Source organism: Arthrobotrys flagrans (assembly GCF_004000055.1).
Source record: "Arthrobotrys flagrans strain CBS H-5679 chromosome Unknown unitig_0, whole genome shotgun sequence".
NCBI lineage: Eukaryota > Fungi > Ascomycota > Orbiliomycetes > Orbiliales > Orbiliaceae > Arthrobotrys > Arthrobotrys flagrans.
In genome coordinates this window covers 334,271-352,381 of record NW_027137550.1, presented here as the reverse complement: position 1 = coordinate 352,381, position 18,111 = coordinate 334,271, and the positions used below count along the sequence as shown (strand labels likewise).

Here is an 18,111-nt window from a genome sequence, read left to right as displayed (position 1 = left end):
TGATGATACAGACGAACAAGGAGATTAGATTATATCGTCATCGTTACCGATTGAGCGGATCGTTTCCCCCACGTTTTTTTGACATGCGGCTCTTTTCCCTTTCTTTTTTTTCTTCTCGTCGGCTGCACCCGAACCTTATTCATGGATGTTTGTCACTTCTGAATATTTCCTGTTTGGGAATCTTGTTTTGTTTACATTTGACAACCTCTCTCAACACATTCTTTGGTCATTGATTTGTTTATGTCGAAACACCATCGACAGTCTGCACTCTGTTTCTGATCTTCATTGTGTTTACCCAGCAACCTGGCTTTTAGCCTTTTTTTATTCCTCTTATTCTTAGCCAGTTCAACCTCTTTCCTCTTTCGGCTCTATATCTGTGTCCGAGACTATCCCCCGCCCACCCACGCGACTTTCCTACCTTCGACTTCAACATCTCCAACCAACCATCGCAACTTCATCAAATTCAATACGTAGCATGACCACCTGATAATATACCACAATGGACCTCACAGAAACTCCATGCCCACGGCCGGCAACCCGCCGTCTAAAACGTCGTCGCCCCACATCTCCCGACCCAGATTCTTCATCTCTCCCGACACCATCCACCACAGGCTTGAAGACATCGCGTCCACGTCGTCCCTTGACATCTCTGTCGATCCTTCCAAAACGTCGAAAGATCCCAACCAATCTCGTTCAAAGATCTAGTCTTGATCCGAGACCAACATCTCAACAGCCAAGATCTTCGATTGGAACTCAAAACGATACTAGTATCATACGAAACACTTCACCGGAAGGACCAAGGTCTTCGATTGGAGGTCAAGATGATACCAGTATTCTTATACAAAACAGACGAATGTCCCTTCGATCTCACACTATTCCAATATCCCCTCTTCCATCTAGGCAAGATACAAACAGCTCTATTCTTCATGCTGATATATCTGCCATGGACTCTACATCCTCGACCATCCTTCCAACTTCTTCGCCAAATACATCATCTCAATCAATATCGACATCGAGGCCACCAGTCCCGCCTCTCAAAAAGAGAAGGATATCCGAACTCGTACGTCGAGCAGCTGCAACTGCTGCCCCAAAGGCTACTACTTCTACAACCACAAATATTTCAAAACCAAGGTCTTCTGCCACAAAGACTACCACAACCAAACCAACAAAAGCAATCGACAAGAAAAAGCTTCCGCTAAAACCAAAACCAGCGATTGAAATCAAAAAGAGGCCAGTGTCCACAACTACTATCTCTCGTCCAGCCCTCAAATCAATCTCTCGAGGCATGAATCCTCCCTCTCGACCCCTCCCTCCCAACGGCCCCAAAAAACAACCCTCAACCCTCAACCGCCTGCGCCTCCAAAAGCCCAAATCCCTCTCCGACTCCGAATCCTTCCGAAAACCACTCAACCCCTCCAAAAAGCCCGCCCGAAAATCCGCCTCCTCCTATCCACCCCTCTCATCAACCGACCAATCCCTAAAACCAGAACTCTACGCCCCAACAACATGGCTTTCAACCCAAGAAACGCTCCTAACCCAGATCCTCGACTCCATCCTAGTCGAAGGAACAACCCGTCCCACAAAACCTCTGGAAACCATCAGAAAGGAATTATTGGCGCTGTATAACACAGACGCCTACTGTCTCCTCCAAGACCGTTTAAAAGCCTCGATCCTCCATGGCGTTCTAAAGCCCTCCGAAGAACACTTATCCCAAAACTTAAAACTCTCAGAAGACCTTGGCGCACGCGATAAATTCACCAAACTCTTTCTGGAAACATACAACCCCTCCGTCCTCCGTCTAACTATGGAAGTAGTAGCTGGTCGCCTCCTCAGTACATCTTCCACAACCCCAAACGACACCGACCTCCGAAAATTCTTTGAAACATTCTTCGTAGATATTACCGACCAAAACGAAGAAGATGGAGACTCACAATGGGAGAGTTATGGAGCGAACGCGCATGGGTCGTTGAGGGTATGGACTGAGAGCGAGATTTCTGGTGATAAAGCATGGACATTGAGGAGAACTATACTAAGAACTTTGGTATTGGTGAGGCTGATCGATGATGCGAAAACGTCGGGAATATTCGGAGACTTAGTATTCAAGAAGTCTTCGGAGATGAAGAGTTCTGAGGGGGTACTTGTGGCACTTGGGAAGATGGTATCACCTTCGCTTGGGAACGTGGCCAGAGCGGTGAAGGGATGTGGATACCTCCTTAAAGTTTCACAAAACCCCGAAGAAGAATATGAATACACAATCGACAATCTAAAAGTCGACCTACGAGACGGCATCAGACTGGCCAAAGTCGTAGAACTAGTACTAAAAGAAAAAGTCGAAGGCATTCTAATGTCCTCAAAAAGTAAAGGAGAAAAAATGGTGAATGTGGAAAAGGTACTTTCGGTTCTGTATAGAAATGGAATAGTGCCTTTGGGAACCGTTAGGTCGAAGGATGTGGTTGATGGACATAGAGAGGTTACGCTGAGTTTGTTGTGGGCGGTGTTAGTGGAGAAGGGGGTTAAATACCTCGTTGACTTTGAAGAGGTGGAGAGGGAAGTTGGGAGGGTTAAAAGGCAATATAAAATTGTGGAGGTTGAAGAGGAGGGGGGCGGTGAGGAAGAAGGGTTGGGGAAGTTGGAAATGTGGGTTCGGACTATTGCTGCTAGACGAAAAGCTGATGTTGAGAAGGGAGTTGGAGGGGCGATGAAGAGTGCAGTTATTGAGGCGGTGTTGGAGGAGTATGAACCCTTGATTGATGGGGATACTACGACTGCTACAGAGGCCTCAAAAGAGAAGGAAGGACGGTTGCAACAACGATTGAAAAGGTTCGGATGTAGCGATGCATTCATGAACATATTCACACCCACCGGAAAACCCGTTAACGCACGCTTCGTTCTCGCCACACTTGCGTTCCTAGCCTCAAGGGTATTATCATCAACAAAGGCCACAAGGTCAGTCGTGAAGCTTCAACGCTGGTGGAAAGCCGTGGAGTTTAGAAGGAATTTATCGAGCCGGATTGGAGAGCTACTTCAGGAAGCTAAAGAACACGAAACAGTAATCGAGGAGTTTAAGAGGAGGTGGGCGGCAAAGAGGATCCAAAGGGCTTGGAGAAGTGCAGTGGAAAGGAAGGTTGAGGAATTAGTGGGCATCGTGGTGGGCATTCAGGCGCTCAGCCGCGGGTGCTTGGTGAGGAGGAAGGTGGATTGTAGGTTTAGACCTGAAGGAAAGAAGGTGGAGAAGACAGAGAAGAGGGAGGATGAGAATGAGGATCCGTATAAGTTGAAGAAAGAGAAGAAGGGAAGGAGGAGGAGGATTAAGCATGTTGAGGCTTTTGAGGAGGATGGTGGGGGGGATGCGGATGTTGATATTTGGCAGGAGTTGGCTGGGGAGTAGAAGTTTTGTACGGCATTATTATCGATTACCCAGCTGTTATGGGTGTTACGGTGTTTGGATAGGTGTTTTGCTGAAGGCGTCTTTTCCCAATTGAATCTATAGGTTTTTTGATTCTCTTTATCTTCAAAATGGTCTAGACTATTCAGGACTACATCTAAGTGTAGTCTAATCCGTGCAACCACTACTATCATACTCCAGATAACGTCTGAAAGGCGCCAAAACGGTTGTTAGCCATTAGGGGTGCCCCTCATATTAGTGAGAGCTTACGTTCTGAGCTGATCTGTGTATAAATGTTAAATTGACAAGGCAGTGCTGGGTCTCGCGTTACGAGGTAGGACTAGCTGTACTTTCTGCTAGTTTCGTATTATAAGGGGTGCAAGTTTCTGTTTTTTCTAGTTACTAGACTGTTTGTGAGCTGTTTAGCTACCTAGACGGTATAGTAGAGGTCGAACTGATATATATCACAACATATAGATACAGTATGTTTACGGGTGAACTTTATTGAGTCCGCTATGCGTATGTGATATTTGGGGTCCGACAGAACTCAGAGACGACGGTGTCTTCTCACACGTACGGTTAGCAATTTCCAGCTGGGTAATTATATTGGCTAGATATAGAAGTGAGTCTGAAGAATAGTAATTAAGAAATACCCGGACAAGAATGTTTTCCAGCCGTAAGAACATCCTTCAACACGACGGTTTGCAAAATGCAACAAACCGCATGATATCTCCGTTATAGTCTCGAGGCTAAGGATGTATGTTAAGATCCACTGATGACATGCACGTGTGTCTGATGTTGGGATTACAAGTGGAAAGAAGTGAATTCTTGTAATATAGCATATACGGTATATGCTCTAGATCTCTTAGTAGTTCGTTCTGTGGAAATGGTGGATTTTATCGAGTTATGCCCCATGGCAGACTTGAAGCTCGAAGATATGGGATATATATCAGTCTCGAATTATAATATTAATAGGGTGCCTACTCTAAGGCGCCTCCAAATAGAGGTAGAACTTCATGTCATGACGTTAGCTTCAGAGGCTTATCGATATCAGTTTTAGGGTTATCGTAGGTTTAATGCTCCGTCGACACGTGACAGTCTGTGTAATATACAATTTCAATTCCAGCCACAAACTTCAGTCGTAAACAAACTTTTTTGCTCTTCTCCACAAACCCCAATTGCGAACTTTTGCTCGATATTCAATATTTAGTTTGAACTTCGAGCTCTGCTCTCGACTTTAACTTCTTTGCGAAACGTTTACTAGACGATAACCTCCCGCCTCAAGATTGTTCTTTTCTCTAAACCCCACGGCCTGGCATTCGGCTTGAATTTCAATTTATCCGTGTGCGATAACTAGGATACAAGATATCCGAACTCTCTTTACGACACTAAATATCTCCTTTCGGGGCACTTCAACCTCTCTGCAACGTTTACTGAATAACATTCGATCGCGATCCTCCTGCTCGAAGTTTTGTTGTTTTCCTGGACGAACTGCAGTTATCTCCCTCAGTTGAGCTCAAATTATCTGCCTTCAAACTTCGAGGTCTAAATTTCTGGTAATTTGAATATCTGCGTTCCGAGCTTCAAACTTTTGTTCCCGTCTTTGATATCTCCCTTTAGCATTAACAGGATGCTGATACTCTTTCGATTAGAAGTTTGATATTGCTTCCTGATTTGCAATCTTTCTGGATTTCAATCTACCCGTCCCTCTCCCCACGATCTAGGTTTCTGGATCGTAAACATCGAAATTTCATGCGTGCCGAATACCATACTCCAAGCTACCCGCTCCTGAAATACAGAATTCAAATCCAATATTTAGAACTTCCGTTCAGTCGTTGTAGCCACAAAGATACACAAGATTAAGACCTTGAAATTCAACATTTCCATCTTATTATTGTGGACCTCTGTGGCTGGATCACAACGTTGCTTTCTACCCGAAGTTTAAACCTCAAATTTGCTTCGATTCTAGTATTTCAGGATTCCTTCAGGACTTCAATCTCAAGATGGCCTCATTAACAGATCCTTCCACTCGACCCGAGCTTCTTTATCTCATATTGCAGCATCTCTCTTCAAGTGACTTTGTTGCTCTCATGAAAACATGCAAGACATTATATCCCACCTGTTACCGCGAACCCCGGAGCACATTAGTACTTCATAGCTCAAGAACTTTACACTATCCGAACCGGCAAGTCGCTTAGCCAAGATCGCTTGCATATTTAGTATCATCGATTGGGTCCCACAATCTAGGGTTTCATTATACAGGGAATTTGGTGCTTGGAGACGAGCTGCCGAAATTGCGATATATTAGTAATGTGGATTTGGGGAGGAGACTAGGTCAAGTACCTCAGTGCCGAGAGCTTTGTCATTGTAGACCCGCTTTACGAACTACATTGTACGTACAACATAAGATCGACAGCCCAAGGTTTCTGTTCCGGCGACATCATCAGTCAAATCTGCGAACTGAAATTCGAATAGGGAATTGTAATTAATTCGGTGTGTACATGCGCACTAGACGGTTCACAATGATCGCACCTAGACACTCAATACTATTCCGAGGCCAAAACCAGTAGATCCTCACGTAGATGGAGGCTAATGCTCATATTAATAGACCCCGCGCCGCTCAGTAACCGCAAAAGGTTTAGAATTCTTTATGACGTAAACGATACGGCTAAGGTAAAAGCTGTAAAGAATTTTCAGTTTCTGTTAGGGCATCAGTTCCCTAGCAACTACCACATTACTTCAATTTGACCCGGATCACTAGGCTCGGATTTCTTACAGCCTTGGACATCGTGTTGACGGTAGTGGGTGCAGTTGGCAAGTTGGAAAGACTCAGAAGAGAACAGAAGCCCACATAAAAGAGCTAGCAGATCTGCTCAGCAAAACTCCTAACCTTCAGCACCTCACTCTAGCGGGTTGATACAGTGAATTTCACCAGTTCAAACTCTCTACACGTCCGCAGGTCGAAATGCAATGGGAGGACCTACAGATTACCGTCTCGAATCTAAAAAAGTTGACAACCTTGCGACCCATCACCTACCTCTTCCACCCATCTTTCTTCCTAATCCTTCCACAGTCCGTCACAAAGCTACTCCTCAAAGGAACTCTATCCCCTAATTATCTGGTGGAAAAAATTCGCAGAATGCGAGCACCTTGATAACGTCAAATACCTTACCATCCGAACCCTAGGGTAAGACACTTGCATACAACGTATGCTCGAAGAAGGGGAGTTAGCTCGGATTAGTAGTATCAAACTTGGAAACGTTGCCATCAAGGGACTAGAGGACTTCGTGGCCTATCAATGGCTGTTCAACTATAAAGATATTCACGACAAGAGAACCATCGACCCCTCGCAACGTATTATGCCAAGAGTTTTGGAAGCATATATTCTCTTAGGAAACAAGGTTGGTGGTATTCTGATTTGGCCTTTGAGATGGGATCGATGGTTCCTCCTGAGAAGCGACGTTTCCTGGAAGATGGTTGGGTTGAGGAGGTAGGAGGGGTTGGAAGTTGTGAGTTATCAGTATCATTTTCATTGTTGACGATAGTGGTTGATAGGAAGGTATCCTCTGATTCTTCGTATTTGATAGGCATGTTTTTTGTCTTGCTCTTTAAATTTATAAAGCTTTTTGTAAGGGAACTTATGGTGTTCAGTCATGAAGAGGATGTGGGATTTACGGGTACTTGGTGAAGACTCTTCATGAAGTGTGTACGAGAGATCGATATCGTGATATCATGTGTACTACAGATATAGAAATCGAAGGGAGTATGTAAAGTTCACATAGCTTCTAGCTGTCGATGCGTGAATGGAATGGACTCTGGAATTTTTTTGAGTGGAATGCTAGAAAGATTTGAATATAAGTTCCACGAGTATCGAGTTTTATCTATCGAAGTAGTACATAGATCTAGACTATCCTATCACATCTCAGCCTCACGCAGTACTTTGAAATATCACAGATACACCTGACCCTTTACTATACTCACTAGTTCTTAATATCGACAATTAACCCCCCCCGAAAACATCAAGCTTCAATAGGTAGGCATATTCAAACAAAAGAAAAGGGCCAAGATGTCTGAGTCTATTATAAATTCTGAGGAAATGGAGACCGCTTCTAATCTCCCAACCCCTCCATGCTGTGAACGCAACACCGGTAAAAAGAAAACCAAGATCAAGAAAACATCTTCGAAGAGAACCTCACCCAAACCGTTCCTAATGTTTCAAAAGAAGCTACCGAGGGCCTCAAACCCGAACCTCCATCTCAGCCCTCCAAAAAACGCGGCCGCCCAAAAGCAACCGACAAAGACCCTTCACTTAAAAAACCAAAATCAGAATCCTCCTCATCCAAAAACCGAAAACACCCAGACCCCACCACCGCCACTCCAAAAGCCAAACGCGGCCGTCAACCAGGCGCCACGGTCACAGAAACCTCCTTCACCAAAGAACAAGACACCTACATCCGATCCCTTTACACCTCCCCCCAAAAACACAGTCTAAAAGACATCCACGCCAAGTTCGAAGAAAAGTTTAATACAAGAAAATCAAGTAATGTGATTCGGTTTAGGTGGTATAGATTGAAGGAGGAGGCTATTGTTTTGAGTGTTGAGGAGGTTAGTTATATATTCCCCTTCTTTTGGTCTTATGAAATGGGATGATGTTAATTTGAGGGTGAGGTGATTAGGAAACGGCGTTGAAGAAAGCGATTGAAACTGTTGAAACGAATAAAGCACAGGCGGTGTTAAATGAGTATGGAAAAAACGGGGAATTTACGAAGTTGAGTCAGGGGTTTGTGATCAAGAAGATGAAGGAGTGGGCGGCGGATGGTGGGTCAGTTAAGAAAGGTAGTCAGATGAAAGAGGAAGTCGAAGAAGGGGAGGAGGAGGGATAGGTAATTTACCATTTTATCTTATAATGGTGCACTTAATGAGGGGCACTACAACATCTTAAGGTTTAAAAATTGGTGCATTTGTGTTGAAAATGTTGCATTTATTCCCTGTCAGATCTTATCAGATCATTCCAGAACGTCGATCTTTTTCTGTTCAGGCTAAAAATTAAGCTTTCTTTTCTAAATCGAGAATAACCCTTTTCTACTATCAAATTTAAAAACCCTGTCGGAATGCCATTTATTCCTTATCTTCTTTGCCAATCTATCTTCACAATTTCATACAAATTTACTCCCAGCATCTTCATACAAGACAATTTTTACTTTAGATTAGAACGATACTCTTTTCGATAACCACAATACCTTTTTCTATCCGTCAAAATGAGTACTATACGAAAATAACCCCCCCTCGACGTCGAGGAAAGTCTACTTGTTTCATTGCCTTTACGCAAAAGCGAACTGTCAGAGCTTATAGCTAGCTTCAGAATATATTCATATCAATAACGAAATTTACAAAATTTCGTGCATTATAATATATTCCAAAGCTTGAGCCCAAATATATAAACCCTCCCAACTTTCGTCTCGACATACAATACTATGACAGATCCCGACCCCCTGATCGTTGACATCTCCACCTTGACCCTAAACGATGTCCCATTGAAGTCACCAACTCCAGGTTCCTACACCCGCCGGGACCTCTACGAAGAACGTCAAACGCCCGAAGCCGGTATCGGAGCCTTCGCAACCACAACCATTCCATCAGGCACCCGTATCTTCTGCGAAGAAAGTCTAATAATGCTCCCAGACGAAGCCGGCCACGTAGAAGTCTATAACGCGGTCAAGGCGTTAGAACCCAAGAAGCAAGAGATGTACTGGGCCCTTGCGGCGTCAACGAAGGCTAGTCGAGACGTTGGGTGGATTGAGAAGTTGAGGGGCGCGTGTGATGGTATTTTCCCTTTCCTCATTTTATTAACAAATTTTCGTAGGGGTTCAGTTATTAATAAGAAGAGTGTAGAGGATATATCATCAACCTTCAACGACCTCGTCTCATCCCACGAACACGCCTGGTCAATCTACGAAACCAACAGGTTCACCTGTAAATCCCTCTCCTCCTCCACAAAATCCCTAGGAATCTTCCCCCAATCCGCCCGTCTAAACCACTCCTGCTCTCCCAACGTCTTTCACCGTTACAATCCCGTTATAAACCGGTTAACGGTCCATGCACTCCGCGATATTCAAAAGGGAGAGGAATTGTTAACGTCGTATATAGATATCTGTCACCCCACGGTCGTTAGAAGACAGATATTGAAGCATTGGGGGTTTAGATGTCGTTGCGAGGCATGTGATTCTCCGGATGATGAGGAAGATTGTAGAAGGAAGCGGATTGAGGATTTATTTACTAAAATCAAAAAGCGGGAGACTAGAAAACTAAAAAACGGAAATAAATGGACGGATAAAGAATGCCAATGGAGTTTGGGGGTGGTAGTTAAGTGTATCAGACTACTAGAAAAAGAAGGGATGGGGGAGACGGATACGCTTGGGGTGGTGTATACGGAGGGAGTTAGATTGGTGGTGAAGGTTGGAGAGGAAGAGAGGGCGGTGGAGTGGGCGGAGAAGGTGCTGGAGATTGAGAGGAAGTGTTTGGGGGAGGATAGTAAGGAGTTTGTAGCTGCGAGGGAACTTTCGGAGATGGCGAGTGAGTTGCAGAAGGCGAAGGCTGAGAGGAGTTAGCCTCCGTCCTCATTAAATACTTAAGTATAGAAGTGTAGAATCGAGTGAATGAGTGATGTTATATCACAAGGCCGTCTAAAGGGTAGTCTGTTTTGAGTCCTAACTTCGGACTAACCAGCTTCGATCTATGACCTCATGCTAAGAAGAGCTATAAATTAGCCTGACAGGCAAGTGACATCCACCGTTCCCAAATCCCAAATTTAGATATCTATCACACCATTATAGTCCAAAAGTTATAAAAAAAATACAAGGAAGATGCCTGCCTCGCCCAAATCCTTGAGTTGTGTATAAACCTTGAGCCGCATTAATTAGTGTTTGATCGATTTCAAGATCTCGTGTCCAAAATGTCGGATTCTAGATCCAGCTAATGTGGCTAATCCATGTCAGGGGTTTTTACGCTGACTAATAACTACAAACAAACAATCCACGTGCTTAAATTTTAAGTCAGGCGCCATTCAACCTGGCGCTGATGAAATGCGATGGAGTAGTGCCACGAGGTTATTAATCATTCCCTTTTTTTTCCCTCCCTTTCCTCTCTTTCTTCCATGTGTTCTTTTTAGATCTTACAAGCTGTTGTTTATGGCGGAACGGTTCGGTATATTTTCCATGGTGTTATAGTTTCCTATAGACGGTTGGTATTCCCTAATACAGAACCGATAGATTGTTAGAATATAGCTATCATCTGTCCTTTCCTTCCTTCTTTCTTTCTTCCTCTCCCCCCTTGACTAATTAAACTCCTTCAAAATCTTTTAACAGAGAAATGATGGAGTAAAGAGAACTAATTCCTCTGGATTTCTCTCCAGTTTCTATAAAACAGCAATACCAAATAAATTAAATTAAATTAAATAAAAAAAGATGACATCAATAACCTGGCGCGCCGTCGCCGAGACTATCTCCTGGATAGTCGGTTGGACATAGTAAAGTTCCCTCCCTACATATATATCTAAAATACCACTTTCACAACCTGCTAACACGTATGATGATATACCAGCTTCGCCCTCTGGACCTTCTCCTTCTACCCCCAATTCCTTCAAAACCGCAGCCGCCGCTCAACCCTCGGCGTAGCAACCTCCTACTTCCCCCTAAATATCCTGGGTTTCCTCTGCTACACTCTCTACACCTCTCTTCTCCTCTACTCACCTGTTATCCGTTCCGAATACGCGACTCGTTATCCCTCTGCCCCCAATCCCACGGTTAGACTTAACGACCTTGCGTTCGCGGTACATGCGTTAATACTCGCGAGTTTGACATACTCACAGTTTTTCCCGGCTATTTGGGGGTATGAGACTGGGAGGAAGAGGGAGAGGACTAGGCCGGTTATTTGGGGGGTTATTGTGGGGATTGTGAGTACGTTGTTGTTGATTACTAGTATTGCAGCGGGGAATGAGGCGGATGGGGAGCTTGATACTCCGGTTCTGCAGAATATCACTACGAATCCAATTCCAAACCAACGTATCACCATCGCCGCCGGTTCCATCACCGTAATCGCCCAAGACGAAAACAACAACTTCTTCAATTTCGACAAAATAAACTACTTGGACGTCACAACCGCCCTCTCCCTTTCCAAACTCCTGGTAACACTAATAAAATACCTCCCACAAATCTACATAAACTACATCAACAAATCAACCGATGGCTTTTCCATATGGCAGATTCTAGCAGATTTCTTTGGTGGTGTACTATCGCTAGTACAGTTGGGGATTGACGCCGCGCTTGAAGGGGGGTGGGATGGGGTTAAGGGGAATATTGTGAAGAGTGGGTTGGGGGTTATTAGTATGGCGTTGAATGTGGTGTTTATTGTGCAGCATTATGTGGTTTATAGGGGGAGGGAGCAGGTTAGAGGGGCGGATGAAGAGGAGGAGGAGGAGGAGGAGGAGGAGGAGGAGGAAAGGGATGAGGAAAGGGGGAGAGGATCGACGGAACGGACGCCGTTGGTTGGGGGGAGGTATGTAGATGATGGGGGGGTTTCTGAGTAATTTCTTTACTCTAGACTTTTAATCATATGGATGTGATTTTGGATGGAGAGGACCTAGGTAGGTATGGATAGAGGAGGGATAAAGATTTGATAGAGGAATAAGTGGCGGTATGTTCGATTCAGGTAAGGAGTTTTATGGCATTTGTTTTTTATATTGCGGTGTTATCAGCGTTTGAATGTTCATTCTTCCATGGCTTTAATATTTTTATGTTCAACGGAGTATAAGTCTTACAGGTTCACGGAGGGGATAGATCGAAGGAGATACCAAAGATCAGATACTTATTCTATTTTATATTCTAACTAGATTGATAAAGATACATTTTATGAAGTTTAACATCCATCCCTATCCTTTATAAAAAGTCCTGAGAACGAACCGAGACAAATAGTAGTTTATCTACCCCCCCCTTACCCCTCACTCCTCTCCTTAACCTTAAACGCCGCCTTCCCCCCACCGCACCACCACCGTCCATTATTCCCCCTCTCCTCCCCAGCTCCTTTCGCCGGATCAAACCAATACATAGGGATATTAAACACCGCCCCTCTTTCTGCCTCCTTCTTCCTAACCTTCTCGACATTGCTCAATCCAAGTCCCCATTCTCTTCCAACATTTCTTTTTCGAAAGTTCATTTGGATAACCGTGTTCTCTGCTCCGATGTAGACCTTGCCTGACGACGGGGATGGCGAGGAAAGGGCGTATATAGCTGATGTACCCCGGCCGGAGCTTCTAGTATATCCACTAGGACGGCGAGGGGTTGGGAATCGTGTTCCTGCTATGCTGTCGAAGAACAGTAAAGAGCCGGAGCTGACGATGTCGCTCATTTTCTCCCCTTGTTCTGAAGAAGAAGGATCAAATGCAAATGGGGAGAAATATCCCACCATATTACCCGTGTATCGTAAATCATGGACTTCAACAGCATGATGTAATGATGATCCAGCCATTAATATGTTACCTAAGGGAGCAGTATGTAAAAGACTGTAAATAGGGACGAATTCATTTGATACGGGGTTTTCGTATTCGGCTACGTAGGTATTTGTACGAGTGTCTAGGAGACGGGTTATTCCGTCTGACCACCCGGATGCAAGAATACTCGGCGAAAATGCGGAGGAAGAGGATAGGCGGGTTAATGAGTGGACGCTTAATGCATGGTTGTAACTTGTTGAGGGTTGGGGGATTGTGGTATCCGAAATAGAAGAGGGAGTGAGGTTGTGAACAGTGATTCCGCTGCGGTGGCCGGTTGCTATAATTGTGTTGGTGAGGAAGGTGGAAGTGTAAGGTTTTGATGGGAGAGGGGTGGTAAAAAATGTAGATTTTGGAAAGGAGGGGACGGGCGAGGTGGTGTTTAGGTTGAAGAATTGGAGGGAGTGCGTGTCTGATGAGGTTATTGAGGCTGTTATTGCTAGTGATGACGAGGAGGGATTGAGGCAGCTAGAGGTGATGCCACCCGTTGGATTTTTGGGACCGGATGGGAATAATTCCGTAACCTCTACAATTCGTGGAGGTTTTCCATCATCGGCGCCACTGACGTTGGAGATTATTTCAACGCTAGAGCTGCGAGTGGAAATGATGGTATCAGGGTTATAGATATGAACCGAGAGAACATCATCAGCACCCGGTACCATCCCTTTTCGTTTTATTTCCTTCCAGACACCGTATTCACCGGTTCTGACCGCTATGGCGGGGCCTTGGCCGATTACTAGCGTTTCTGTTCCATCAATGGATTCTGAAACGTCGATGTAGGGGGAGTAGGAGTGTGAGGGTTTCCTAGAGTGAGGATGTTGGTCATGTTGGCGCCCTGGGGATGCTTCTACGGTAGAAAGCTTGGAGATGTAGAATTGTCGATGGTTCCAGCGGTGACATAGTTTTTCGGATTGAAGGGCTAGGGAGGACCAGTTTATGTTATCGAGGTTGGTGGAGTGGTGAGAGAGGACGTGGGAGTAGACGGTGGGGTATTGATGTTGAACGTAGGTCTTATATTGGCTTTTGATGAGAGATCTGAAATGTTTTGATGTCGAGGCGAGGCGGCGGAGGGGTTTTGAGTCTGGAACAGCCTGGGGGGTGGGGACTTGGGAGAGGTGAACTGGAGGAGAGGCGAATTGGGGGATTAGATGGTGGGTTAGGATGTCGATTGGGAGAGACTGAAGTTTTGAGGATAGATGGGAGGTATCGGACATAGTATGGTAGAGGTGAAGTTAGAGGTGATTGGTAAGTTGCATGGTTGATGTTGATGTTGATGTTGATGAGGTTGATGTTCTGTTCTCGCCGCTTATAAGGTGACGATGTGGTCACGTGATTGGTTTTTTTTTTTTTTTGCCTTTAAATTTGTGGTCTTGAAGTTTTCTTGCATCTTGGTTGACTCATTCAAAGGTTGACTCACTCAAAGAAGTATACGTACTTCGGGACATGCTTTGGAGTTATCGATATCTCCTGGGTCTTATGAAGTCTGTGCCATCTTCCTTTGCCGAATTAATCATTATTCGCTGTCGTGGAAATTAAATTAATTACATGCACTTGCAGGTCGGATTATATCAATGGTATTGTATTAGCATGCTGGCAGCTAGCCTCAAGATTAGTATTATATTACATATATTCATGAATTCGGTACCCTCGTCGTTAAACTTTGAGGATTGCCGCACACACAACAAACCTTACAACCACGAGTTGTTAGGTCCGGAGATTTCAATACAATGTCGTCCTACAGCTGCGGATAGAATAATTTCAAAGGTTCAACACAATTGCATTCCAGAAAATGCCTTTCTTAATCGACAGTCTCCTATGGAATGTTGAAAATTGCAACCTCTGGGTGTGTTGCTAACGTAGCTACAGTCTTATAGGACTTGCTCTACGACCAGACTGACTACTACTCAAATTGGAAAGATAGTAAGACTGGATCTCCATCTGTTGCCTAGTTCCATCTTGGATTCATATCTCATCAGCTTCAATTGTATGACTATACTAGTGGTTTTGTATGAGTCTACTCCATCTAAACCTTCGCTCGTCTCAACTGGCTAACAACTTCACGAAAGAATTGTAGATCTAGATGTATAGAGAGGCCTAGAGCGAGGTGATTGGGTGGGGTGATGGACCACAGAGAGGCTTTATACATGTAAAAAGTAAAATCACAGAATCGAATGAATATATAGAAGAAAAACCTCTAGAGACATAGCCATATCCCACCCCAAATATTACATCCACAGCACATCCAACAGCGTCTTCCAAACCCAGAGACTAGAATCTGCGAGCTCGAATATATATATATATATATATCGTACAGATCGATAACTTTCTCTCCCCTATTAGATTACTATCCTACCCTATCATACTATCACTAACCATGCTGTTCTCTGCCTTCCTCACAGAATTCGCGCTTCTATTAAGCAATTTTCCTCAGACTTTGATGCAGAGGTTGATGATTTTGTCAATGATATTAAAGGTCGCCTTCAAAAAAAAAATAAGGAATTGATGGGGGCGTTTGGTGGAAGTGGAACATCGGGTGACGATGTTGAGGCTAGTTTTACTCGTTGTGCGGAAGTTAATCCGGGGTTGCAGTAATTGCGTTGAGCCACCTTATGGATGACGAACTGCGATATCGAATCTAAAAGGTGTACTTTCTTGCAAGATTCCCCATTTGAATATGCTTTCTTTTTGTACATGGATGGTAGTGTGAAGAATTCCCCTTCTCTTGTATCTTCCTGTGGTATATGTTACATATATACAGGGGTTTTGAAGATTTATTCTTTTATAGCTAACATGTCGCTACTTAATGCTAATATCGTTCCCATTCATACTAAGCGTTTGTTGATCATGCTCACATATATGAAAGGAATAGATCCATAATGATAAATATCATTCTCCAATCGGATATGCGAGGAGATTCGTAATGTGCATTTATAGTAGTATATTTGGAAAAGGAGATTCGTTATAGATTCATGACGCTAATACTCTATATACATAATACATGATCTCGTGATTGAATCAAACGCTAGAATAACTTTCGAGTAGTTGAAAGCCAGCTTTGACAACCGTTAATCCCACCTCTTGGTTTGAAAAAAATAAGAAGGAAATAAGAGAAGAGGAAGAAAGAAAAAGCGGATTAAGACTTTACATCTTCTGCGCACATCGTAACTGGGGTTATCGTAACTGGGATTTCCTGTTCGATGCCAAAATCAACAAAGTCATCATTATCAAAGCCTTGTGTGTCAAGCTCAAATTCATCCACCTGATCAGGCCGAGCGAACCGCCCACCCATAAGTGCCCCACGTTTGTAGTCTTTTGTTTTGGCATCCCCTCTAAATTTTTTTATGATCTCAGCAACTCGATATGCAAGGATGATGGGCCCCTCGGTCTTGATAGTTGTCATTCGTAAATCCCCCCTTACAATTTCAATTTTGGCACCGAACCCAACCGGTATACCTGCCATGGTTGTATCTATTCCAACCTGGTTCAAAAATCCGTTATTTCTCTTACTAGTAGTCGATATTGTCACGCCCTCTGCTGTTTTGATGCCGGTGATCATGAATAGCTTCTTCTCGGTCCCAAAATATCTTGATCTCAAATAACGAGCCGTGACACCATCCTTGAGTGCATTTGAAAGGGCTTGTCGTAGGTACTCCGGAGTCGGTTCGAAGCATTTCGTCTCAAGCTTTCTGCATTCGATCTCCATTGTTTCAGCGCTAGAGCCTACTAGCTCGGCGATCGCGCTTATGCCAGAGATAACCTTTAGGAACTCGGTAAATATACCACCGCCGAAGCCAAACGTTCCAGCTAAAAACTCTTTGTAAGGCTTGCTATTACCTTTGCGAATTGATTTTTCGTCTGGTGGTAGCGTTTTGGTTCTGTAAACGTTCGGCTTTTCTATTGATTCGATGAGGCCGCCGAGTTTGATCATATCCGGAGCGAAGTCGAATGTTGGCACTAAGAAGTAATATTTTTTTTGGCTAGCCATGGCAGTCGATTAGGTCTGGCGAAGGATCAGGAAAAGAATTAATGAAAATAGGAGATGGTCAGCTATATAGCTATGTGGACGCTTTTGCATCAACGAGTGCAACCGTTGAGGCAGGTCTTGCAAGTAGGGCTATTATTGAAGCTAGTAAGGATTGAAAATTGCGGTTTCACGAATTCGAAGAGCATATTTGTAGTGTTTATAAGCCTTCGACTGTTTTCAGGCAATATATAAAATTATTATGTAGAGTCCCCAGACATATAAAATATCGCACATATGGGCGGAACAGTACCGGAAGTGGCACTGGATTGCAATTGATGGCCATTGCATTGTATGCATCTACATTTTGACCACGTCAAACCCACCCGAAAGATTGCACTTGCGCAGATGCATCAATGACGTGGAGTATCAGGAAACGAGGACTTGTATGTCTCCGATCAAACATCTACCGTCAACGTTAGAACGCATTTTGCAATTTTCCTATTCTTTCAAAAATCCTGTTTTTCCATTCGAGCAGCTTCACCAATCCGAAAATTACGGCAATTGCCAGAAATCGAGCTACAACTTTGGCATAATACATGTACCATACACATTCTCAACTGAATTCGGGATGATTTCAAATTAATTCAGGCCCCAACGTCGGCATATTCCATAAGAAACTCGCAACCGACGCATCAATTGCTTGGCCCCCCGCTGGCATGCTTCGGTATGGGGACGGGCTTTCATGTGGAACTTGAGATACGACCCCACGAGATCTTTAGAATATTAATTGAGGGTCGACAAGCCCGCTTACGATTTAATTACCCCTCAGCTCAGTTAATCCCCTCCCCCACTTATCTCTCCCTCGCTACCATGCCGAATTCATCCGATCGCATAGTCGTTCAAAATATCCATTGACACTCCTTTCTCGTCCCTTTCCCCAGCAATAGCGGATAATTTAATAATTGATCCGATTTCGGGAACAAGGGCATATTCGGGTGAATATCAATGTCGAGGTATTGCCAACACAGAAAATGCAACAAATTAACTCGTGATCTCTGTTGTGGGTGGGGCTCCGAAAAGGGCTTGGTTCAAGAAGTTAGCGTACGGGAGATCAAGGCGATCAAGAAGCAATATAATATAATCCTTGTCCAAAGTTAATTCTTGGTTTATAAGACAATTGTGGCCTGCTTCGTACTGCAGCCCTGACATGTCCTGCATGCC

At 44.1% G+C, this 18,111-nt stretch overlaps 6 protein-coding genes across 6 annotated transcripts; 4 read left to right on the top strand and 2 right to left on the bottom strand.

Annotated features, from left to right (window-relative positions):
- Positions 1-499: 499 nt before the first annotated feature.
- DFL_003198 (uncharacterized protein) lies at positions 500-3,388 on the top strand (the record flags this gene model as incomplete). The annotated part of the gene is made up of 1 exon (XM_067632101.1): positions 500-3,388. One exon carries the CDS (start codon positions 500-502, stop codon positions 3,386-3,388), a length of 2,889 nt encoding a protein of 962 aa, XP_067490405.1.
- A 4,063-nt stretch (positions 3,389-7,451) lies between these two features.
- DFL_003197 (uncharacterized protein) lies at positions 7,452-8,268 on the top strand (the record flags this gene model as incomplete). The annotated part of the gene is made up of 3 exons (XM_067632100.1): positions 7,452-7,533; positions 7,608-7,990; positions 8,062-8,268. 3 exons carry the CDS (start codon positions 7,452-7,454, stop codon positions 8,266-8,268), a joined length of 672 nt encoding a protein of 223 aa, XP_067490404.1.
- A 591-nt stretch (positions 8,269-8,859) lies between these two features.
- Positions 8,860-10,833, top strand: DFL_003196 (uncharacterized protein; the record flags this gene model as incomplete). The annotated part of the gene is made up of 4 exons (XM_067632099.1): positions 8,860-9,208; positions 9,278-9,958; positions 10,612-10,624; positions 10,797-10,833. 4 exons carry the CDS (start codon positions 8,860-8,862, stop codon positions 10,831-10,833), a joined length of 1,080 nt encoding a protein of 359 aa, XP_067490403.1.
- Positions 10,834-10,848: 15 nt separating this feature from the next.
- On the top strand, positions 10,849-11,969 carry DFL_003195 (uncharacterized protein; the record flags this gene model as incomplete). Its single annotated transcript, XM_067632098.1, has 2 exons — positions 10,849-10,910; positions 10,985-11,969. The coding sequence occupies 2 exons, from the start codon at positions 10,849-10,851 to the stop codon at positions 11,967-11,969; spliced, it is 1,047 nt and encodes a 348-aa protein (XP_067490402.1).
- Positions 11,970-12,373: 404 nt separating this feature from the next.
- Positions 12,374-14,140, bottom strand: DFL_003194 (uncharacterized protein; the record flags this gene model as incomplete). The annotated part of the gene is made up of 1 exon (XM_067632097.1): positions 12,374-14,140. One exon carries the CDS (start codon positions 14,138-14,140, stop codon positions 12,374-12,376), a length of 1,767 nt encoding a protein of 588 aa, XP_067490401.1.
- A 1,919-nt stretch (positions 14,141-16,059) lies between these two features.
- Positions 16,060-16,854, bottom strand: DFL_003193 (uncharacterized protein; the record flags this gene model as incomplete). The annotated part of the gene is made up of 1 exon (XM_067632096.1): positions 16,060-16,854. One exon carries the CDS (start codon positions 16,852-16,854, stop codon positions 16,060-16,062), a length of 795 nt encoding a protein of 264 aa, XP_067490400.1.
- Between the last annotated feature and the right edge of the window lie 1,257 nt (positions 16,855-18,111).